At 34.2% G+C, this 25,926-nt stretch overlaps 1 protein-coding gene across 16 annotated transcripts in view; it reads left to right on the top strand.

Moving 5' to 3' along the window:
• LOC106868006 (rho guanine nucleotide exchange factor 28) overlaps nucleotides 1-25,926 on the top strand; it is a 561,000-nt gene that overhangs the window by 501,983 nt on the left and 33,091 nt on the right. For 15 of the 16 annotated variants that reach the window (XM_052976095.1, XM_052976105.1, XM_052976107.1 and 12 more), the window contains 15 exons: nucleotides 490-552; nucleotides 2,388-2,431; nucleotides 2,999-3,093; nucleotides 4,777-4,828; nucleotides 6,496-6,548; nucleotides 7,327-7,506; nucleotides 8,797-8,919; nucleotides 9,991-10,108; nucleotides 12,986-13,152; nucleotides 14,166-14,247; nucleotides 16,776-16,861; nucleotides 18,052-18,241; nucleotides 20,066-20,152; nucleotides 23,265-23,437; nucleotides 24,753-24,816. In XM_052976095.1, coding sequence (XP_052832055.1) covers nucleotides 490-552; nucleotides 2,388-2,431; nucleotides 2,999-3,093; nucleotides 4,777-4,828; nucleotides 6,496-6,548; nucleotides 7,327-7,506; nucleotides 8,797-8,919; nucleotides 9,991-10,108; nucleotides 12,986-13,152; nucleotides 14,166-14,247; nucleotides 16,776-16,861; nucleotides 18,052-18,241; nucleotides 20,066-20,152; nucleotides 23,265-23,437; nucleotides 24,753-24,816 — 1,577 coding nt within the window. The remainder of the gene's footprint in view (nucleotides 1-489; nucleotides 553-2,387; nucleotides 2,432-2,998; nucleotides 3,094-4,776; nucleotides 4,829-6,495; nucleotides 6,549-7,326; nucleotides 7,507-8,796; nucleotides 8,920-9,990; nucleotides 10,109-12,985; nucleotides 13,153-14,165; nucleotides 14,248-16,775; nucleotides 16,862-18,051; nucleotides 18,242-20,065; nucleotides 20,153-23,264; nucleotides 23,438-24,752; nucleotides 24,817-25,926) is intronic. The other variant, XM_052976077.1, reaches the window with a different exon arrangement.

Raw genomic sequence — 25,926 nt, 5'->3', positions numbered from 1 at the left:
TATATATATATATATATATATATATATTCCAGTACCGCCTGATTGGCCTTCGTGCCGGTGGCATGTAAAAGCACCCACTACACTCTTGGAATGGTTGGCATTAGGAAAGGCATCCAGCCGTAGAAACTCTGCCAAATCAGATTGGAACCTGGTGTAGCCATCTGGCTCCCCAGTCCTCAGTCGAATCGTCCAACCCATACTAGCATGGGAAGCGGACATTAAACGATGATGTGCATATCCAAGACAATTACATTGAATATGGAAACTAGTACATCTGCATATTTGTTTTTATTTCTGCAGTCAGTTATACAGCATATTTGATTTAACTGGGTTCGATGCATGTTTCTGCTGCATAAACATCTAGTAATTGCATTTGCATCTAGTTAATTTTGACTGATTATTAGTCTATGCAAGATAAAAATATGATGTGTGTTGAATGATTCTATAGTTCTTTTATTTATTTATTTATTATTTCTTTCTTTTTTCCAGCCACAGAATTTCTGAAGAAAGAGAAGAATATGGTAGCAATCGTCCAGAATCAATGCATTCAAAGTTAGTAAATTATCTAAATTATTTTCTGATATGTTTCCCCACCACCTATATATCTCATTTATTACAGGGGAAACAAACTTTAAACGCCTTGTCTAAGCTAATGTTAATGTGACTGTGTGCTATCCAATAAAGACGATAAACAATATTGCACCATATATTGATCAGAAGTATACATGTACTGGAAAAACTGAGAGAAAACTCAGTAGCATAGTCACTAAAGCATTGAAAAATATTTAAACATTAAAAAAAAAATCTCCAGAAATCTCAAATGGCTTATGAAATCCCTTAGATTGTGTAAGCCTCTATAGTTGTAACTATCAGCACTGATGTTCTAAGGAAATAGTAACTTGCCTTTCTCTTGGTTGCAACAAGTACTGCTCTGTAATTTCCTTGAGAACACTAAGGTGGTATTTGCAATGAAAGCTAGGCTTTAAATTGAACTGATGATATTATTCAGTCAGCTTGTGTCTCTCTATATACTATGAAATACACTAGAATGGAAGATGTCATCTAGTGTCTGAAAAATAAATTTGAGATTTTTAGTTTCCTACCATCTCAGAGATAAGTCTGTTGGCATCAACAACATCCCGGCAAATAGTTTAATTTTGAAACTAGACAAAATTCATTAATCTTTGTATCTGTGAAATTCTCAGATATTGTTATACACCAATAGTCACAATGTGCTTCCTTGCATTGTTGTAACCTTTAAATGATGCAACCCTGCTGGCTTGGTGGACTGGCTTATGGTGTAAAAGTATCCAAGACCATGACATTCTCCTTACACAGAACACCCAGTCTGTTGCAAGGTTACTCATTTGCAGCTGAGTGAACTGGAGCAATATGAAATGAGGGTGTTTTGCTCATGAACACAGTATGCCACCTGGTGTCCTGATTTTATGATTGTAAGTACAACACCCTAACTACTGGGCTATATACCTTCACCAGAAATCATTGATAATTTTGTAAAATGCATTGATTCTGCTTGGTGTCTATAACAGTACTAAAGACTATAAACTAGGTATATGCTTGGTAACTTTTTTGAAACTTCAAAACTCAATTTTCATAAATTTTATTTTAAAAATTTTGTTAATTTTTTTTAATACTGGTAGAGACCATCACTAACTTTCATTACCTTTTGATAGTCTTAGACATATATATATATATATTGGCGTTAGGAAGGGCATCCAGCTGTAGAAACTCTGCCAAATTAGATTGGAGCCTGGTGTTGCCATCCGGTTTCACCAGTCCTCAGTCAAATCGTCCAACCCATGCTAGCATGGAAAGCGGACGTTAAACGATGATGATGATGATGATGATGATGATGCAGCATGATAGAAATTTAAGGCAACATTTTTAATGTCTGATGTAGGTTTAAATAGGTTTTGTTTAGATATGTGTATAGGTACAGGTGTAGTTGTGTGGTTAAGAGGCTTGCTTTCCAACCATGTGGTTTTGGCTTCGGTCAGGAATCTTCTACCATAGCAAAAGCTTTGTGAGGGAATATAGTAGATGGAAACTGAAAGAAGCCCATTTTCTGTGTGTGTTTGTGTGCGCATATGTTTGTGCGTACCCGTGTCTAGGTCACATATTGGTTGTAAATAAGCATCATCATCATACAAGCAAGGTTGTTCATTCCCGGTTTTCTGTGAAAAACATGCCTAGACATGGAGAAAATATTACCATGCTCGGAAGCAGCAGCTGGTTATAGAAAATCTGCTTCAACAAATTTCATCTGACTCATGCAGGAATGGAACAGTGGACTTTAAATGATTATTATTATTATTATTATTATTATTATTCAAGAAATGCTAATTTTTTTCTTCCATTTTTATCAGCATTGGTGAAACCATTAGCGAGTCAATGGAATCCCTTGACGAGCGTAAGTATAAGCTTCATTCTCTATTAAGCTTTCTTTTGCCTATTTCTCTCTATTTTTGCCTCCATTTAATTAATCTACATCTGCTGACTTTTCAGCATATAATTAGACTATTGAAATATAGTATTTAATGTTTAGTTCTCCAATTAAAATAATTAAAATCTGTTTTAAAACATTGGTCCTGTCATCCTAAACCTGCTTTTTACATTACCTTTAAAACTTTTGCTGTTTTATTGATGATTTCCCCCTCCCTTCTCTTGTGCTCTGTCTCTTATCAGAATACATTCTTGCTGAAAAAAAAATGCAGCTATTCTATGTACACTTAGTATTTCTCAAATGAGAAATTTTTGCTTTTATATGTAAATACTTATTTTTAGTGTGAAGTACACTGCAAGTTTAAAACTTCATATCTTGTGATTATAGTTTTATTTTGCCTCTAACACTGTAATGTCTATAAGATATTAATGTTTCACAAAGAAAGAAAATTCCTATATATAGGTTTTTGATTTTTACTTGAATAACTGAAAATGTCTAATGTTTTCTTAAATATTGTTCTTGTGTTAACTGAAGCAGATGGTATGGATCAGACAGTCTTGGAAAGTGACCCTTTCTTGTGTATGGAAGAAAATGAACCTGAAGCATGGAGCATCTCAGTTGAGAAAAAGGTATTGTTTTATTGAAATTTATTAAAGATAGTGAGAAGTCTTAACATTTTTTTTTATGTACTATGGTTTGGTAACAATGTCTTTTCTCTCTACATTACATATCACTTTAAACAATACTTTGTTTTTTTAATGCATATGTCTTACAAAGTGCAGAAAATTTGAGTGTTACCTCATTCTGTCTTCCTTTTTGGCATAGTTTCTATGTTTGGATGTCCTTCTTAATGCCAACCATTTTACATTGTGTATTGGGTGCTTTTTTCATGCCACCAACACTTGTAAGGTTGCCAAATAACTTATAAGACAAAAAAAGAGCAAGCAAAAAGAAAAGGCCTTAGTACTAAGTGGGAGTGAGGGGGAGGCATCTTTAGGCGAGGTGTTGAAAGGCTATAATATAATAGAGAAACAAGGACAGGTGTCTTGCTACAGAGGAGATTCATGGTTATCTCACATTATATAGGGGTGAGTAGGAGGAGTTGAGAAAATGAAAAGAGGGTTGTGATGGAGAGAAAAAAAATCTTTTCTTTTTTTTTTTTTTTTTTTTGCTTTCTATGCCCATTTTTCCACACTAGCTTAAGTTGCACGGGTATATTACTGCAGCATTATTATGTCCTTTCTAATTTTTCAAGTAAGGGATGTCTTATTCTACACATAATTAAAGACACAAAACCAGTGGACACCCTGTTCATGGGATATGACAGCAATGCCACTGCCCTTATCTGAACAATTTTCAGAGAAGTGCAATATCTACACGAGAGAGAGAGCTTCTTTCAGCTTCCATCTACCAAATCCACTCACAAGGCTTTTGGGTTGAACCAGTGCTATAGTAGAAGATACCTGCCCAAGGTGCTGTGCTGTGGGATTGAACCCCAAACTGATTGGTTGGGATGCACCTTTCTGAAACCACACACTCAGTATTGTTCATTTGACCATTTGTTTCTTGTCTAGTTTTTCATGCTTGCTTGGGCTAGATAAATATATGTGGTTGAGGCATCATTTTATAGTCAGAAGCCCTTATTGCTGTTACTAGCCCAGTTTTGCATATAAAGGAGATTTCATTTTGCTCATTTTTGAAAGCCCGTCTAATGGACAATTTGTTGATGGGGGAATGACTACAAATTTCATACTTTGTAGTCCAGAATTGTAAATATTCACACATACATACACATCTGAGCACATAGATACATACATGCATACATACAGACATACAGACAGACAAATGCAAATATGCCTTCATTCATTCATTCATATCTGATGAGTTTTGTACAGTTTCTGTTTTTCATATTTAATCACAAGGTTTTGGTTGGCCTAGGTCTATGGCATTTGTTCAAGGTATCACACGATATGACTGTACTTAAAAGCTCATGGTTGTAAAATGAACTTCTTAACAACATAGTCACACATTCAAGTATGGGTGTGTGTGTGTGTATGTGTGATAAACGAAGTCCAATAGGTTCACAATATGCTTGAATTTTTATTCATTTGGTTTTAATATTTGATTTTCTTTATCCTGTTTCAGATTTATGTGATGGATGTTCTTGAAAACTTGCAAATGTATAAATGTGTGTGTATTCATTCATATGTGTTCTGTGTTCTCATATTCATACAACATTTGATGAATGATAAACATTGAAATAATTAGTCTTGAAATATCACTTACTACAACATCATGGTTTTTAATTGCAGGTTGTCAAAAAGCTAAGTAGTAAAGAAGTGAAACGACAAGATCATATTTATGGTAAGCTATATTTGATTTCTACCTTGACCATGATTCTATAAAACGTTTAAAATTTTGTAAACAGAGAGTTACTTATGTTTCTTGCATAAATAAAAGAAATTTTATTTAACAAATTGTGACACTAAGGACCGAGGTTACCGTGGTCTTTACCGTAGGTTTTTCTTTCCACGGATAACCTCCCCATTTATTGGGAAATTTTTGGAATTTTTTTTTTTTTTTTTTGTACATACCCCAAACGTTTCCTTGATGCCTTTTCATCGTTATCCCCATTTTATTTTTTTACTTTATTTTCGTCCCCATGGAAAAGAAAAACTCTGCATTTGTATTTTGTCCCCTCTATGTTGAGCCCTGTGTGGCTAATAAAGAAACATATCTTTATTTTACGGTAAAGGTATTTCAACCCTTTCACTAGTAGATAATTTTTTTTTGAAATCTTATGGTGTGGGCAAATAATTTTCTGACAATTTGTGTAAAACTCAGTATGATTTGTTTATGTATAAGTTCCATATTGAAATGTAAACCGACAACTCATCTTGGTTTTTTTCAAGTGTCATTGGTTGTCACAGACATCTTTGAAGTGGTCCCATATTTCCTCATACGGTTGGTGAAATATTCATTGGTTTCTATCACAAGATAATTCTGATATGAAGACTACACATCAGCATCAACAAAAAAAAAAATAAATAAATAAAATGAGTGGATTTCAATTGGTGTCTGTACAAGTCCACGTTGACTGATAAAATCATTTATGACAGTGGGAGAGGGGGGTGGTTGTCATTTTCCAAGTCACTTACATGCACCCGGTACCTGTTAAGACATCATCTGCCTTGTCAGAAGTATCCCCATCACCATGCAATTCTTTCCCACTACCAGACTCGGCACAAGTGTACACATGCATTGTGTCATTATCTACAACACTTACACTTGTATCCTATTCATCCTCTGAATCATAAAAGGATGACAAATCAAGATCACCTCTGTTATCTAGGCTGTCATTGTTACCCTCAGTCTCCTCTGAGATATCAAATATTTTGTCAACATTGATTGAAGGCCACCTTTTTGCTAACAAAATGACCTGACCCATTGGGCACGTCTGTGTTGATTTTGAGCGTTTAAATCTATAAAAAAATATATCAGTCTACATAGATGACATGCAAATCACAATTCCACAGGAATGCATGCAATGAAACTCACTAGTAATGTTTCAACACATTAACATTCAATCTTCAATGATCAGCCAACAAGAGAATGCCTTACATTAATCTGTAGCAATTGTGTTTCCTGCAAAAGAGTTAATGGTCACATTTGAAATTGCATAAAGTCTTCTGTTTTACAAACAAAACTAATGATTTTAATTTCAGAGTTGTATCTACTATTACTAATACATTATTTCTATTTGTTTCATTTATTTTCTTGTTCGGATTATGAAGAAATGTCTTTTTTGTTATTAAAACACTAATTAACTTGTGTTGATGAAATCTATCTTAACTCTAAGCTGTGATGAGAAAACCTGTTTTAGTCAGTTATTCTTTCATTTGGATCTAATTTTTTCTTGGTTTTCTCCCTACACCAACTCTCTCTCTCTCTCTAAATTTAATCTATTTTGTTGTTCCAATTGTGACTATAGGTTGAAGAATTTCTAATGCTAATTTTTGTTTTCTTTTTAGAATTGGTACTAACAGAAAAGAAATATTGCCAAAAGTTAACTATTATGCAAAAGGTAGGTTCTCTGATTCTTAATTAATTGAGCTTATTAATTCAGTTACAATGGGAAAATGAATTAAAATCTAGAAATTGAAACTCTGTTAGGATTCCAATATAAAAGAATATTTTTATGAGTAAGCATGAATGTAGTATAGATCAATCAACATGGTCTGATCTGGAAGAAACACAAAGAAATGGCGACTGTAAATTGAAGCAGTATAAATATGCAAAGGAAAGTGCAAAAAACAGTTGGAAGAATTTTAATTCTAGAACTGAATAATGATAAAGATATGAATAGTACAATGCACTAGTTTATTGAATATGTGCAGGTGTGGTGTGGTGTGTAGTTAAGCAGCTTGCTTCCAAACCATGTAGCTTTTGGATTCAGTCTCTAGGCACATCTTAAGGAAGTGTCTTCTACCATAGCCCTAGGTTGACTAAAGCTTTGTGAATAGATTTGGTAGATAGAAACTGAAAGAAGCCTATTTGTCATGTGCAGATGTCATGTAATGAACATAAATAAGGTTGTTCATTTCTAGTCTTCTATAGAAAACATGTCTAGCTCGGAAACAAATGAATTAACAACAGGAAAAGCATCTGACCATAGAAAATCTGTCTCAGCAAATTATGCAAGAATGAAAAAGTGGAAGTGAAATGAGGATGATGATTAGTTTAATGAATGTGTTAATCTGTGTCTGAATGTGTTAATCTGTGTGTCTTGTGGCTTTATGTATTTTCTTTTGATTTGAATTAATTTGATGTTGATTGTTCTTTTGTTGTTATTATTATTGTAGATTATCTTTAAGCGTCTTTTCACTGAAGCGGGAGTGTCTCAAGAGTGTCTCAATATGATGTTTCCATGTTTGGAAGAGCTCCTTGCCATTCATGTGTCTTTCTTTAACAACTTACAGCATCTTCAGTCTCAGAATAAAGACAATATTATTGACGAGATTGGGAAGACCTTAATTGATCAGGTGAGTTGCCAGTTGCTTTCAATTATTGTTTATTACAGAAGTGATTAGAAGGAATGAAGGTAAAGCACATAACTTTTTGGTTCTGCCAAGAATTTATGAAATGGAAGACTTAAAGCCAGACAATTAATTTGCAATCAATCACTGATGTACTGGTCTATGTACTGGTTACATTTTAGCTATGTGAAAGATATTTTATTCAGCTAGTCTGTATCTCCTCAGGTTATCGGCTCAATTTCTTTGTAATGTCGCTAATTTTAATAGGAATAAATTTACTAAACTATAAACAAAAATATTAAATAAAAAAACTATGAAAATGTTTCAGTTTCTTGACATCAACTGAAAGCATAGGAGTTGATAATAGTAGGTGAGCATAAAATAAGAAAACTTCATATATATACATATATATATATTAGGAAGGGCATCCAGCTGTAGAAATTCTGCCAAATCAGATTGGAGCCTGGTGTAGCCTTTGGGCTCCACCAGTCCTCAGTCAAATCGTCCAACCCATGCTAGCATGGAAAGCGGACGTTAAATGATGATGATGATGATGATGATATCCTACAAAAACTTTGTAAGTGAACAGTAGTCATCAGCACCACTGTGTCGTAATTTCAAATTCAGTCCTATTATGTAGCACCTTGGGCAAGTGACTTCTCCCTAAGCCCCAGGCTGACTAAAGCCTTGTGTAAATTTGGATGATGGAAACTGGAAAAAGCCTGTCATGGCTGTAAGTGTGTGTATGTTTAAATCCATGCTCTGTGAAAGTTGCTTGCTATGAGCAGTGTTGTCTGTTCTCTTGACACTAGGATAACTGACAATAACAACACTGCTGATGCCCTCAAAGATATGTGAATAACAGATTCCTAACTTGATAAAATAGGTTTGTGACAGGAAGGGCATCCAGTTGGAAAGCAGTATTTCCATTATATAGACATCTTATCAATGCTAGCATAGAAAAACAGACATAAAATGGAATAAGCAAAATAAAGCATATTAGAATTGAAATTGATTAGACACACAAGAAATATTGTATGATTACTGAGAAACTTTATAAAATTATCATCAAAAAAAGATGAAGATCCTTCCTGAGCCATAAGGCTGGTTTCTTGGATTCTGTGGTGTATATATTCCTCCACTTGATTGGACATGGCAAAATTATAACAGATTTCTGTAATTAGTTTTATCATAGTGGCTAGCTAATTATTAGGTCAGTTATATCATCTTACTGTTTATATTAAAAATGATAAATGCATTGAAATAATTAATTTTTTTTTACTTGCCTTTTAACAGTTTGATGGAGAAAGTAGTGAGAGGATTAAAAATGCTTATGGCTACTTTTGTTCACATCATAAAGAATCTGCTAATGTCTACAAAGATTTGATAACTGATCGCAGAGTTCTGTCTCTTGTTAAGGTAAGTCTAAAGACCGCTTTTCCATAAATTCTTTTCACATATTACATTGATTTGAAAATGTTATTTAGATCTAATAGAAAGAAGAGATAATAGTTTTACCCAGTTTTGTTATATTAGAAACTACAAATAATGGTTATTTTATTTTCTAGAATGCCTAAATTGTCATGCAAGCAGTGTCCTTTGTTTCTTAATTTTCCTTCTTCTTGTCATGGGGGATACCTCATAAGGGTTGATAACTGGAAGTTAATTTCTTAAGTATTGGGTGTATTCTTTTGGCGTCCCTAATGTTACTCGACATGTATATTTCACATCAAAAGCCATATGATCTAAGCTATTTTTAAACTCATGCTCTGATATACCTTGTCTCTACAACTTAGAAGTATTAGCTTTGTTGGGAGAGGGGCACCTAAAAGAATAATAAAAAAAATTTGAACTTAGATTATGATGCACCAAATTGCATATCATAAGGTAGTCAGAATAGTACTGACTTCTCTTATTGTTTCTCTCTCCTCCTCCTCCTCCTCCTCCACAACAACAACAACACCACATTAAAAGACATAGGAACAGCTATGGCTTATGATTAAGAAGCTCACTTGCCAAACATATGATTTTAGGTTCATTCCCACTGTCTCACTGTGTAGTACCTTGTGCATGTGTCTTCTAATGTAACTGCGTACTGACACAGGTTTTGTGAGTGGATTTGGTTGACAGAAACTGTGAGAAACCCATCTTGCATGTGTTTTGTTGTCTTAATATGTGTGTGGTTGTGTCAGTCATAAAAGCACTGTCCTTTGGTCTAAGTCTTTTGTGAAAATATTTCCAGCTATACTTTGCTTGAAAAAAATTACTTGTTGACAACCGGGAAGGCATCCAGGCATAGAAAATCTGCTTTCCATGCTGGCATGTGTTGGGTGGGTCGTCACAGTCCTGGTCGTCTCTTGGGAGCCATTGCTGTCATAAATTGGTTCTTGCATGCATCATTTGTCCTGATTTCAGTAGCTGGATGCCCTTCATTTTTCCAACCATTTTACTGATTTTATTACTTATTTTTAACATTTATGTTATTTGCAGCGATGGTCAAGTAATAGTTTGTTTGCAAAACGAGAAATTCCTGATTTTCTTCTCATTGTTACTCATCGTCTCACAAAATACCCAACAATGATTGAAAGTATTGTTAAACACACAAAAGGTAGATATTTCATTTTATAACAAATTATTTTGCGTTGATTTTATATGGTGTTGGCTTGGTGTAATTTTATCTGAATTATTGACCAACTGAATGACTAAGTGGCAAAGTATTTGTTAAAGTTTTATTGATTTTTCACTTGGTATTATTGCGTTCTGTGGTTTGTAATTTTTAGATTGAGGTTATATAGTTTAATGTAGACATGCGCATGGCAGTTTGGTAAGAAGTTTGCTTCCCAACCATATGCTCACAACAAGGCACCTTGGGTGAGTGTCTTCTATTATAGCCCTGGGTTAACCAAAGCTTTGTGAATGGATTTGGTAGACAGGTTAAAGAAGCCTATCATTTGTGTGTGTGTGTGTGTTTCCTTGTCTTGACAGCATGTTACATTTGTAAATGATTTTCATTGTCAAACAAGCAGTATTATTCACTTCTAAAATTCCTTGAGAACATGTCTGGCTATGAGGGAAATATTACTTTGCTTGGAAACATGAGGGTTGGTGATTCCATGCAAGCACAGAAAAATGAAAATGATGATGATGATTTAATTGGTCAATGTAGTTTCAATTGTTTTAATTTTTGTACATACAGAGATAGGTGGAAGCACAGTATGGTGCAGAGAACTGGTTCGAAGAGACAGTCCTTATGAACAGTGGCACATTCCCTGAGACTGGGGAGATTGATATTGCTGGTTCTTATATAGTTCCAACATCTGAAAGTTGACATCTGCAGGAGAAAAACATGGGCAGAAAGGGTATTTAGGCAGGCTGACATTTCGTGAGGAAAGGATTAAATATGGTGCTAAGTGTTGGGTTTGATTGGGGGTGATGAAAGATGGTGTGCAGTACAAGTGATTAGAACAGTGCTTTTCCCAACGTGGGGCATACAGCCCACTGGTGGATCCTGGGAAAATTGTGGTGGGGGTGTGAGATCCAAATTTTTATTCTTTTTTTTGATGGGACATGGACTTGTGATAATCTTTTTTTGTTCACAACAAACATGCTACACCTGTGCTTAACCTAGCCAAACTAATCCTTCGAGCCAAGCACACTGTGTGAAGACTGTTCACTACTCTATAGTGTTATTCTAATGTCCTAGTGTGGATATTTTTTTAAGGAAAGCATATAATTATGAAAAGTTGATAAATTATCAATCTTTTGTATGTATGCTACCAGTGGGGCATACATTTTTCTGGAAAGTTATAGTGGGGCCTGGGGAAAAATAGGTTGGGAAACACTGGATTAGAGGAAAGGGAAAGAAATGGGTTTGTGTGAATGTGATATGCAAGTAGCTAGATTTGTGGAGTAAAACCTATTGTAGTAGTGTTAGTATGTTGGCACTCCGTCGCTTACGACGTCGAGTGTTCCAGTTGATCTGATCAATGGAACAGCCTGCTCATGAAATTAACATGCAAGTGGCTGAGTACTCCACAGACACGTGTACCCTTAACGTAGTTCTCTGGCATATTCAGTGTGACACAGTGTGACAAGGCTGACCCTTTGAATTACAGGCACAACAGAAACTCAGGAAGTAAGAGTGAGAGAAAGTTGTGGTGAAAGAGTACAGCAGGGTTCGCCACCATCCCCTGCCAGAGCCTCGTGGAGCTTTAGGTGTTTTCGCTCAATAAACACTCACAATCGAAGTCGCGATCTTATGACCGCGAGTCCGCTGCCCTAACCACTGGGCCATTGCGCCTCCACAGTGTTAGTATAGACTATATGGAAGCAATACATTTGTGGAGTAGAAGTTGTGGTGTGTTGGTGATTGATTCTTTGCATATCAGTTTGTTGCCAGTAGCATGATCTTTGAATGTCAGGCATCATGATGGTGGTGACAAGTAACCAAGACCTTTGGCAATATGCTGTGCTTGAGAAGACTTGTCAAGCCAAATGAAATCATTGTGGTGGCCGTTGCCAGTGTCATGTAAATGGCACCTGTGAAATCGTAATCATGGCTGTTGCCATGCTGGTGGCATGTTAATGGAACCATTACACTCTTGGCTTACCAGTTCCAGTCAAACCATCTAATCTATGCCAGTATGGAAAGTGGACCTTAAATGATGATGATGATGATGATAATTGTCTAAGATATTTATGTGTGACAGCTTGTATGTCGTATTGGAAATTTATAGAGTTAATAACCAGTAGTGGGGCACTGGATCTGGGGTTCCAAACTTTTGAGGAATGTGGCACCATCTCTTAGCACTGTTTTTCCCAGGTCTCCTCTGACTTGGAGTAGTAGCATCTGTCAGGGTCTCAGCTATGGTTTAACCCTCTGGCATTTGGATTACTCTTGTCAAATGTAGCCTTTACTTATTTAAATTCTTTTGAATTCATCATGTATTATCTCACAGCTTTAAAATTATGATGTGATGTTTTTTTAGAATGATATCATAGGGTAGGTGTAAAAGACTGGATCTAACTTGTTTGAACATAAAATAGGTAGAATATTTGGGTCAGATATAGGCTGTTTAACGCTTAAATATTCAAACTGGCCATGTCTGGCCCAAATATTCTACCTGTTTTATGTTGAAACCAGCCAGATTAAGTCTCTCACACCTACCGTATGATGTCATTCTAAAAGTATGTTACCACATCATCAAAATCCCAAAACTGTGAGACCATATATGATTACTTCAAACCAATGTGAATGAATAAACTTTACACTTGACTGAGTAATCTGAATGCGAAAGGGTTAAATGCTGATGGGTTAATTAGCATGTAACCACGTGAGCTAGGGTTATGTTGAAATCATGGAGAGCAGCATGGTTGATGTGAACTATTTTGGTAAATGAATTTTATTGAAGAAAACAAAAAGAAAAAATGTTTTAATGAACAGTTATTCCTTGAGTTAACCAATTACGTAAATTTTATTTTTTAGATAAAAAGGACCGTGATAATTTGCTTCTAGCTTTAGAACATATCAAAGATATTTTAACGAATGTGAATTCTCAAGTTGAAGAATATGAATGTGCACAACACCTTGAAGAAATTATACAACGGATTGAACCCCGTTCTTCTGTGTCATATCGAGGAAGAAAATTTAAGGTAATTCAATGCTTTTTATTGGTTAAGAAGACCTGCCCACCACAACAGAATTGATATCCTAAAACAAAGCTGCTATGTAAAAAGCACCCGGTATACTCTGTTAAGTGGTTAGCTTTAGGAAGGGCAACTAGCTGTAGAAACCAAGCCAAAACAGACTATAGAACTTGGAGTGACCCCTGGCTTTACCAGCTCTTGTCAAGTTATCTAACCTATGCCAGCGTAGAAAATGGTCATTAAATGATGATGGTGATGATGATGATTTTATATATTAGGCACAGTCAAGGCTGTGTGGTTCAGAAGCTTGCTTTCCAGTGATGTGGTCTCTGTTTCAGTTCCACTGTGCAGCACCTAGGGCATGTGTTTTCTGCTACAGCCTCAAGTTGACCAAAGCCTTGTGAGTGGGTTTCGTAGATGGTAACTAGAAGCCTGCCATGCATATATGCATGTGTGTGTGTGTGTGCATATATATACACACCCTTGTCTTGACATCAAATCATGGTTGTAAAGGAATATCACTGTCATTCTAGTGATGTTGTTCATCTCCAGTCTTCTGTAAAAGAATGTCTGCCCATGGAGGAAATATTAGCGTAGCTGGAAACAGGTAAGCGTTGGTGACAGTAATGACATGCAGCCAGAAAAAAAAAAAAAAAAGAGCTGTCTGAATAGATTCAGTCTGACCTGTGTAAGCATAGCAAAAAGGACGTTTAATATTGATGATGACAATGTTGATTTTTAAAAATGTGTTTATTTATTTACTTTTTATGTAAATTCAGTCTTTAATTTAAACGCTTAACATATGTAGGATGATTTCTGTTAATTTAAATATTTTTACATGAATTATTGCTGCAAGTATTTTTATACTTGTAGTCTTCTTTTTTGGAAAATATTTTGATTCTGAGGTAGGGCTGTGACACATAGCTAGTTAGACTAAGGTAAACAGGTTTGTCTAGTAATCATTGAATACATATTATTATGGTTTGTAGTCCACTTAATCTTTCATTTTCTATTTGCAGAGGTTTGATTTAAGTGCTAATTGTCGAAAGTTAATTCATGAGGGTGAGATTGGTTGGAAAACATCACGTGGTAAAGTAACTGGTAAGGGACTTTTATTCTTATGAAACACTTTTCTCTTTGGCATTTTGTAAAGGCCCCCCCCCTTCATTCATGAATGACCATGGGATTGCACCCTAGAAAGTTCTCTTCCACTGCACAAGTCCAAGCAAAGTTGTTTATGGAAGACCAGCGGTCGCCCATGCATAACAGCCTCCCCTCTCAACACTGATCTTATTCAATGGAAAGACAAATGCTGATACAGCTTGGCACCTGTGACATTGCAACTCATTTCTGCAGCTGAGTGAACTGGAGCAATATAAAATAAAGTGTCTTACTCAAGAACACAACACAGCTCAGTCTGGGAATTGAACTCACTACCTCATGATTGTGAGCTCAATGCTCTAACCACTGAGCCATGTGCCTTCACGCCCAACGCTCTAACTACTGAGCCATATGTCTTCATGCCCGGCGCTTTAACCACTAAGTCATAAAAATATTAAAATTAGTAAATAATTAAGATTATTCTGTTATTGGTCTTTGTTACATGTGTGTGTCATCTACTATAAATAAACCCAGACCAACCATTCTCTTGTGAGTAGGTTTGGTAGATGGAAACTGAGATAGTTATCATGTGTATATATGTGTGTGTGTGTTACTGTCTCCTTGCCTTGACATAACATGAGAGCTGTAAATGAGTGTCACCATCATGCAAGTGTTCTTCATTTTCAATTTTTTTGCGAAAACATATCAGGTCACCGGAAAGTATTACCTTACTTGGAAACATGCAAAGTTTGATGGCAAGAAGGGCATAGAAAAGCTACCTGAACAAATTCTGTCTGACCTGTGCAAACATGGAAAAGTGGATGTTAAATGATGATGATGATAAACTAATTTTATATTTTAAAAAATTGTTGTGCATAGTGTCCTTATGATTTGTAGATTTGATTTTAATGCTCTTTGAAAGTTTGAAGGATACAGAATTTGAACTGACAAATCTTGAGGACTGCCTACACTGGTTAAAAAGACAAAGTTTTGTCCATGTTGTTGAGTTTTTGAAAGTAAACAATTAAATACTGATGTGAGCAAAGCAGAGTTGTGGCTCTTACCAAAACAACCTGGTTTCTTACATAAGTACAATGCCCTTGAGAAGGAAGAGTGAGTGTGATTCGTGCCTTTTTTAGAAGATATTATTAATAATATAAAGAAAATAGAATCACTAAAATCAGAAATGAAATCATATCATGAAGTTGGTTTCTTAAGCTTCCTGCATCAGTAGTTAGCAGTTGAGACACAACATCGTTCAAAACTTCTGTGCTTCTTAAAATTTGCCAACAGTACATCTGGTGCCCCTATCCCCACCCCCCATTTCTTCTTTCTTGAAAATTTTTTTTTTTAAAGGCTATTTTACTGTTCGCTTCCTGTGCATATTCTGTGTAGTTCATGCAGTTTTGGTTACTTTTTCTGATGAGTTGTAGTGCACCTGAGCACTGTACTGCAATATGTTCATTATACATTATTATACATTATTGTGCTAACAATATTTACATTATTAGCCCAATGTCACAAATTTTGGCAAAAAGCAAAGTTATTTCAATCAGCCCTTGTATTTGACTACTGCTCTTTTCAAAAAGGATTTGAATTCAGGATTTTGAGGGATAAAATAGAAGACTACTTATCTTCTGACTATATTTTTATATTCCAGATATCATTTTGAAAAATTGTGTTGATAATTAAAGATTGTTTTCAGTTTTAGCTATTTTATGGTTCCAAGTACATGTAATACAAATTAATAAACCATTGACACAATAGTAGTAAAGTAACAAAAAAATACATGTAATACAAATTAATAAACCATTGACACAATAGTAGTAAAGTAACAAAAAAAGAAGAGCTTCTAACAATGCAAAAAGCAACATTGAGTAACCTTTATATATTTCTTGCACAAAGTACATGGTTTTCAAATGTGGGCCTATGTAAACCTTGCCATCCAGATTACTGTCTGGCCAGTGACCTTGGTTTGTTCAGCAAATGTGATAGCAGCCACAGTTCTCTAAAAATGGTGTTGCTGGTGACTGTAGAGCTCACAGTGGGTGGGTAGCAGCTGTGGGTTGGCAGCAGTGGTAGTCAACTTCACTATCCACAATGGTGGTGGTTGTGTATATTTTGGCAGTAGTTATGGTGAGAACATGGTGCTAGCAGGCAACAGTAGCAAATGGCATCATAGTGGTGAAGATGTTGGTCATGGCTGTAGCAAAGCTTGTTACAATTGGTAATTTATAGGAGCTACAAGCCCAACTCCTATTGATTATTGATCTTCAAACCTAATAGTTAAGATCTCCAATTGTGCTTATTTTCTTAAGGAATATGTTATCCAATATCTCTAGTTAGTAAATTTTGGTTACCCTGTTCTTAAAGGGGTTAAAATAAAAAAATTTAAAACAAATGATGTATTTGTTATAAAAATGGGGATTATATAAACTGTATATAACATATTGGAATGCAGTTTGATTATATTATGTTGTATAAAACCTTCTCTGGTCTAACTTTGTTATATATTAATATATTTTCAGATGTAACAGCTCTGGTATTAACTGATCTCATTGTTCTTATGCAAGAAAATAATCAAAAATATACTTTCACAATGCAAGATAACAAGGTTTGTCTTTCACTCTATTCTTTGTTTCTCTTCAAACCTCATGGTATTATTTTTAATCTTGTCACATCACTGCAACAAACTGCAAACTAAGTATCGGGTATACTTGATATCTAAAATGGCAGGTTGTTCTATCATTTGATCTAAGAACTCACAGAAATAAAAAAAACTGAATTTATAAGACTTTAGTTTGTGACTGTGGAGGCACAATGGCCCAGTGGTTAGGGCAGCGGACTCGCGGTTATAGGATCGCGGTTTCGATTCCCAGACCGGGCGTTGTGAGTGTTTATTGAGCGAAAACACCTAAAGCTCCACGAGGCTCCGGCAGGGGATGGTGGCGAACCCTGCTGTACTCTTCCACCACAACTTTCTCTCACTCTTACTTCCTGTTTCTGTTGTGCCTGTAATTCAAAGGGTCAGCCTTGTCACACTGTGTCACGCTGAATATCCCTGAGAACTACGTTAAGGGTACACATGTCTGTGGAGTGCTCAGTCACTTGCACGTTAATTTCACGAGCAGGCTGTTCCGTTGATCGGATCAACAGGAACCCTCGACGTCGTAAGTGACGGAGTGCCAACAAAAAAAGTTTGTGACTATTAAAGGGTTCTTACACATCCATGCCTTGTATGGTAACACAAAACACATAATACCTTTCTCTTCTTGTAATATCATTAAGCATTCTAAATTGTATATATTTGCAAGTTGTATATAGTTTGTTTTATGCATTTTATAGAGCAGATGACATGATAAAACAACTGATAAAACTCTTACAGAGCAATATGCCACTCAATCCATTGTGCCTTTAGACTTGACTCTGATGTAAGCATATGGACACCCACTGTATTAAAGTGAAATAACCTCAGCAAATAGCTATGGATGTTATCCTTTCATTCTTTTACATGTTCTAGTTCAAAGGCTGTGGCCATGCTGAGGCACTCGTTATCCATTTTGTATTTTATTCTTTATTAGGGTTAAATGCTCATTCGTTTTGTCAGAGAAGTCAGATACATAAATCAACAGAAAGGAAGGTAGATAGATCAATAGCTATATAAATAGATGGGTGAATTATTCTTAAAAAAAAAAAAGAGACCCTTTTGTTTTGTTTTTTGTCGATTTGGTACACATTTTCATTCAACTTTTTTTTTAATATTTCAAAATCCGTTTCATTAAATATTAACTTCTTGTATTTCAGTCTTGTGTAATTCCATTATATGAACTGCTTGTTAGAGAAAAGGGAGATACCAAAGACTGCAAAGGCATCTATTTGATCTCGAAAAGACAAACAGCACCTGAAATGTATGAACTGGTTTGTAAATCTACAGAAGACATGAAATCGTGGATAAATCATTTAAGTTATGCTGTGAGCCAATGTCCTCGAGATGGTAAATTTATTTAATTCTTTTTTTATTCTTTTATTCTTTTACTTGTTTCAGTCATTTCACTGTTGCCATGCTGGAGCACTGGCTTGAAGGGTTTTAGTCGAACAATCAACCCCTGGACTTATGTTTTGAGCCTAGTACTTATTCTATCAGTTCCTTTTGGTGAACCACTAAGTAATGGGGTCATATTTCACACCAGCATCAGTTGTCAAGCAGTGATGTGGAGACACACACACACACACACACACACACACACACACACACACACACACACACATACAACGGGCTTCTTTCAGTTTCTATCAACCAAATCCACTCACAAGGTTTTGGTCAGCCTGAGGCTATAGTAGAAGACACTTGCCCAAGGTGTCACACACTGGGACTGAACCCAGAACCATGTGGTTGGGAGGCAATTTCATCGTATTTTTCATTTTCATCTTATATTCATCTTTTATCCTTTATCTTGGACTTGTTTCAATCATTAGACTGCAGCCATGCTGGGGCACTACCTTGAAGAATTTTAGTCAGATGAATTGACCACAGTATCTATTGTTTTCTTATGCCAGAGACTTACCCTATCAATCTCTTGCAAAACCATTAAGTTACAGATATAATTAAACCAATGCTAGTTATCAAGCAGAGGTGGGAGACAAATACAAAAAAACGTGCACACACACCTGTACACACATAACTATACACACACACATACATCTATGATGGGTTACTTCCAGTTTCTGCCTACCAAGTTCATTGATGAGGCTTTGGTTGACCCAAGACTAAAGTGGAAGGTACTTGCTCAAGGTTCTACATAGTGGGACAGAACCTATGATCACATAGTTGGGAAGCGAGATTCATACCACACAACAATGCTAGCACCTATATTTTATTTTATTTTGATAAAAATATTTAAGAATTTTAAATAGTTTTTTATTTCTATATTTAATTTAGTCAGAAGGCAGGTCCAAATTATAAATTTTTTATTGAAATGGTTTTGTTGGTTATTTTTTGATAGTTTGGCTGTAAAATAGAAACTCCATGATCAAAGACATTCCAGCTGTGACTATCTCAACTTTCTCACATTCTTAGTCTTTTAGCTTGTAGGGAGGCTTTGAGGGAAATTTGGAAATTTAGCACGTTTAGCAACCACACAAGCTCCCACGTTGGCTTAAATTTAGCCATCATTTTTGACTGCACAGTGCTAGCTAGTATCATAAACAACACAAACACTTTGTAATTTAATAGCTTTTAATGTGATACTTGTTAAACAAATTATTTTTATTTAATGAAAATTTAAGAAAATCTAATCATAAGTAAGTGAAATTATGCTTAATAAAACTAAATTGGAAACCTTTTTTACCCTTGCCATATCAGCAATTCTGAAAACTTTTGGGTGCAAATTTTACATGTATAGAAGCTTTTTTTAACAAATTTCATCCTGAAAATTACCTGTGTAAATTACACAGGTGTGCAAATTACATGGGTTTTTACGGTATGCCATTTCTTCTTTTGCTTGTTTCAGAAGATAGTAAACATGCATAAACTTACATATGTTTTAGTGAAAAAATGATCCAGGCCATACCTAACTTAATAGCACCATCTGAGAATCTGTTAAGTCATTTTTAAGTCAAGTTGTGTGATATGGCCCCTTTCAAGTAGGGAATTGCTGATGACTGAGATTTATCCTGGCGAAAGTGATTTGTCTGGTATCCCTTGAAGAGATCTGTTGAGATATTGTTTGAAGGCATTGGGGTATTTTTTTACGTCTTTGACTTGATTTGGGATAATATTAAATAACATTATATTCATAATTATCATTTTTTCTTCTAGTTCCGTTGGAAGCTACACAATCATTTAAAAAAGCTGAAGAACAGAAAATCATGGAGATTAGAAGACAACGAATACGGCTATTATTTGGTAAATCTACCAAATCTTCTTCTTCAGATCACTTTACTCCTTCCCTGACTTGGGTTACACTTTCAGAAAAATTATTTGCAATATCGAAAAATGTTTTCAACAAATTTCTGAATATTTGGGTATCATGAGTGAGAAAGTTTAGAGACATAAGCAAAATAAATTGGTGATATATATATATGTATCTTTTTTTTTACATACTGTCTGTGGTATATGCTCCTTATAGTTTTCACTTGGAAACCAAGACTTTCTTTTACTTGGTATATGAACATGTTAGATTTGTATTGAGTTTGCAATCAAATTGTTTCATAGATGTTTCGTAGTCACAATTTTAAAAAAGTCATGTTGAAGCAAAAGTGCTGTTTCTAAGTTACTTCACCACCATAATTTAAATATCTCTAAGTATTTATTTTTCTTGCATTTTCACCTTCCAGCTTTGTTCACTTAATGAACTTCTTCAGAACTTTTATCAATTTATATCTACTGATAAAGGAATAACCAATTATTGCCTTTTCTTTCAAGTTATAAGTTGTTTTAATCGATCACATTCATTATCTGTTATTAAAGGTTCAACAATTGATTGTGTACATCTTCAATAACATCTGTTGGTTCCTATATATATATTACTTCCAGGATTATTTTCCATTAGTTTTACAATAAAATTTTTGTACTTTTAGGTTTACTCTAGTGATTAAAATTTCTTTTAGCCATGAAACTTTTTTAATTAAAACATAAAAAACACTGATTGGTAGTAAAGCTATATAGGTTAGTTTTTTTAATAATCTAGAATGTTCATTGGAGGGGTTTTATCTTCTATTTTAAAATTGTTTTAAATTGTTTATCATGATTTTATATCTAATCATTAAAAAAAAATTTTTCCTTGTCTATGTTAAATTTGTTAATTTCATACATAAATCATTACTTCTAATAAAATTAATACATCCTTTCATTAAGTTGTATGTGTTTAAGTAAACAGTTTTGCGTGGTTGTGTATTACTTATTGATTCTAATTAAAAGGATTTAACTTTATACTTTCAACAGCACCTTTGCTTCCGTATGATATTTTCGTTAGTTGATATACTATTTTTATGTATAATACATAGACACACAGCACACTATCTTTCTCATTTCTTCTCTCTTTCTCTCTTGGTGTTTCTTTTTCTTGCTCTGTCTGCCCTCACTACTTTCATATTTGTGTATTTTTGATTTTTGGACAAAATTTGCTTTCGATATCAACAAATCTTAACCCATTATTTTTAAATAATGAAATACAAATTTCTTGAATGTAAATAAAAATGCAAGTTGACATGTTTATTTTCGATGCATATACCAAGTTCTTTGTATAGTTTATGTGGAGAATATAAAAAATGTATTTCATCACAATAAAAATTTCTTTTAAATTTAAACTATTGTTTCCTTAAACTATTACCAACATTAGTCTTGAAGTTTTTTTTTGTATGTGTGTGAGAGAAGGATAAGTTTAGTTTAATAAATTATTTGTTAATGAGTTAAAACTGCAAGTGATTTATCTATGGTCTTTCATATGGTTGGAATTTATAACCTTAAGATTTAACCTAAAGTAATTTGGCTGTTAGGAAGCTCTGACGATTGAGTGAATGGAATAACAGCTAATCAGCTGTGAATTTAATAGTTTATAGTTTGTCACATGCCTGGCCAAAACATTTTACTAGAAAATGGCCTTAGCCTTTTTGCTGTAAATAAGTACGGCTAGATAATAACAAACGCAATGTAAGCAGTGGCAGTACTGAAATTGTTGAGAGGTTCTTTAATTTGCAGTGCTAAGTTCAAAAGCTCATGTATGTACAATATTGAGAGTAGTGGCCTTTGCCAAATTGACTTGCTTAATATACCTTACTTCAGTCTTCGGTGAATTATAGAACTCATCTCATTGCATGTGTTTTAATGACCACTTTCCCTAGCAGGGCTCATTACAGCATTCTCCATTTTGTCCTATCCTCTGTAGGCCCCTCATCAACCTTTTTGCCCTTATTTCTTCCTTTATCATCTTCATCTGTATCTTTCTAAGTCTTCCTCCACTTCCATTCACTTTCAATTTTAACACCTCTTACCCAGTGACTTCTAATCCTTTTTGTTAGCAAATGACTTATCTATTTCATCCCATTTCTTTTCACCACTTCCAACAGTGACTCTAGACCTAGCATTCTCTACATTTCCTTGTTTGACATTTCTTACTCTCTTTCAGTGATACTCTGCATGTCAATTCGAACCATTTTCATTCAATTTTTCTTGTCCTCACTGCTGCTCTGCATTCATGTTTCTCTTCTATAAATCATAGCACTTCTCACACATACTGCATACACTTTTCACTTCAGTTTTGACATCACTCCCTTTCTGATTAGAATGTTACACAGTTTCTGAGATTTCTTCCATATACATCTAAAAATTACCTTTATTTAAATGTTTTGATATTTCAATTATAATCGGACTGATTATTGTATTTTAATACATTTCATTTGTTAAATCTTGAATAAAATTGAATTTGATACATCACCTAGTTTATTCTAGTAAAATTTATTTCCCTTGTAGTTTTGTTTCATTCAAAACAGACTATTTTAAAAAGAATTTGTTCACAAGTTTCGTTTGTTTTGTTTCCTATGTGCCAGTGAATCTCATTGAATCTGTTTTGCTCATACAATATCAATGAAAAGAACTTCGAGAAAAATCTTATAATTTCATAAAGTTTTTCAACAGAACCTTTTATTTTATGAGTTCTGTAGATATTAAAGTGGATATATTGGTATGAAGTCTTCACTTTTTGTTAGTATATCTTTTATTGTAATTATCATGTTCAACTTCCTAATTACTTGCATGATACTGTTATATACTCACAAGTTAACAGCTAATTTTTGGATTTCAAACAATCTAACCTAATTAAAATATTGTTTGTACGTATATCTGTGTGTCTGATTTCAAAAATACAACAGTTGTCATTTTGTATATTGATTACTTCAGTATATCTCTCGCATATGTTAAAGTGTGTGAGTGTGAATGTACAATACAATATTAACTTTAACTGTTAGCACTCCAACCATTTTATCAATAATTTCTAATTTTTCAATTTCTTTCTTTCTAGAAAAAATGAAGTCCTTAGATCAAGAAATAATCAAATGTTGTGATGATAAGAAGGGTCTTCTAGTTCAGTATGCAGAGTTATTGTCCCATGATGATGGTGCTCCCACCATTGTTAGTTCCTCACCAAACACCTCTACATTGTCATCAGCTTCGACTAATTTAGCTGAAGCTATGGTGCGTATATTTTATTTCTATTCAATATTGCATAAATCTGCTTTATTTGACCATTAAGGTTACCCTTTAGCATTTAAACTGGCCATATCTGGCCAAAATATTCTACCCGTTTTATTTTCAAGTTGGTAAGATCTGGCCTTTTACACCTGCCCTACAGTGTCATTTTGAAAATAAACAATCACATCGTCAAGATCTCAAAGCTATGAAATAATGCCTGATTAATTCAAAATGACTTGAATACTTAAGCATTGCATTTGACAGAATAAGCTGAATACTAGAGAGTTGAGACACTAAAAATATTATTTGCTTCATTTTGTTTCCTTGGATCAAATTGAAATAATTTACTTGTGCCTCTTTATAACAACCAACTTTTCATAAGATACTTTCCTAGGCAAATTATCTCATTTTGACTATGTATTTTTTGCATGGCACCTCACTGCTTCTGAAAGCTTGTGATTAGGGTGTTCTACTCACAATCATATGATTGAGATTTCTACTCCTGGACTGGGTGGTGCCTTGTGTTCTTGAGAAAAACACATAATTTCACATTCTTCATTCCACTGAGCTGCAAATAGGTTCCAGCAATGGCTGGGGAGTTAACCCTGTGATGGATTGTTGTCGCATTCAGTGGGGAGTGTTGTAATCTCAGTCATACATATACACCATGGAAAGCAGATTAGGCTCTGGTGTTACTAGACCTAGGGCTCTAGAGAAACTTTAGCCTAAGCTACCCTGCTCACTTTGAAACACAAATAGAGTAGTCATCATCACCCTCATCGTATGTTGGCTTTCTGTACTGGTATGGGTTGGACAGCTTGATATGGAGCTAGCTAGCGGGGAGCTGTCCAGACTCCTACTGTTTGTTGTGGCATGGTTTCTATGGCTAGATGCTCTTCCTGATATCAATCACTTAACAAAGCGTGCTGGGTGCTTTTTATGTGCCACTGGCATGGATGCTTTTTAAGTGGCACCAGCACCTGAAAGGACAAGCCTGTCTGTGTGGAAGACAGCAATTTTACTTAGCTCAATGCGTCTTATCTAGTACAGCAAATTTCCACATCTCCCAGAGATTAGCAGTTACTTTCCGTTTATTTTCTGATTTATTCGGTTAGAACTTGGATTATTTCTCATTTTTCAGAGTTAGTGCATAGATTATGTATCATAATACATCAATAATGTGTTCTCGCCGAAAATGGTTAGCATTGGATCTTTCACAAGAATTATATATATTTTTGGTTTTTAATAAATTCCCTACAGATTTTTGTTTATAGTATGTTTTCTTTATTAAATTAATTTACTATGTTTGATTCTGTAGGAAAAACATCCTTTGAAAGATGATGGACTAGAGAATGAATATCTTCAGTATGCCTTGAAAGAAAGTAAGTTGTATTTATGTATTTATTTTTTTTCTATCACCTAATTCTAATTAGATCAATGTTTAGAAATATATGAAAAAGTTATGAAATTGTCTGATATATGTGATTTGATTTTAGTCTGTAAATTAAAGACTGACTTCTTGACATGGTAAAGTTGCTTTTTTGTTAAGCCACCTTAACCATGTTCTACTATTATGAAGTTTGTATTTTAGTCTTAAAGAGAAATCTGTTAAGTCTTTGAGAAATGTAATAATTAGAGAATATTGCATTTTAAAGTTTTCATCAACATGATAAGATTGAACCTGCAAATTAAAACTCATTGTGTAATTATTTTTTGGTTACACTTATAATTATATTCTATTATTGGTTTTAGCCAGAAGCTGTGGCATAGAATTATTGGGACACATTAACTTATCTGAATTGTTTTGAAAATTGTTTTAGTTATCATTCTAAATACTTCAAAGTTTTAATTCATTTAGTACCACTAGAATAGAGTGAACTGAATTTTGTATTTGACAGCTTGTAATTTTGCTTTTCATAAAATATTTTAATAGTTTTTTTTTTACGGTTTCTTAACAGGTTAATGATGTAGAAAAAAAAAAAAATCATTTTTTTCTACATCATGAACCTGTTTAAGTATATTTCTAGTATATTAGGACATATTAAATTGTCATGAGAATTACGTATAAATTATTTAATAAACAAACTCATGCGAGCTTTCATTTCTTAAAAAATGCATTTTAAGTTCAATGATTTTTATTTTATTTGTGTATATACAGTTTAAAATCATGAAATACAAAATCAGTTTCAGGTACATTGTGTGTGTATCTTTCTTACTAAATTTGTATCTTTCAGGTTATCTATCAACTGAAATACTATTTTATGTATATTTTTTTTTTTGTTTTTTTTTGTTTTTCTCTTTATTTTTTCTGAAATATATGCTTATTGACATTTTTGCCACAGCTCTAAAAAAATAAAAGTAAAAATCAGCAATAATTTTCTTTCGGAATAGCATTCAAAGGTACCAGATATAACAGTTTCATTTTTTCCTCATTCTTCTCAATTGTTGGAGAGTGGAATTTCTACAATATTGGCCTTTTTGGTCTCATTGTT

This window comes from Octopus bimaculoides, chromosome 2 (genome assembly GCF_001194135.2).
Source record: "Octopus bimaculoides isolate UCB-OBI-ISO-001 chromosome 2, ASM119413v2, whole genome shotgun sequence".
NCBI lineage: Eukaryota > Metazoa > Mollusca > Cephalopoda > Octopoda > Octopodidae > Octopus > Octopus bimaculoides.
The sequence above is the reverse complement of the archived record's forward strand: the minus strand, read 5'-3'. Positions and strand labels throughout refer to the sequence as shown.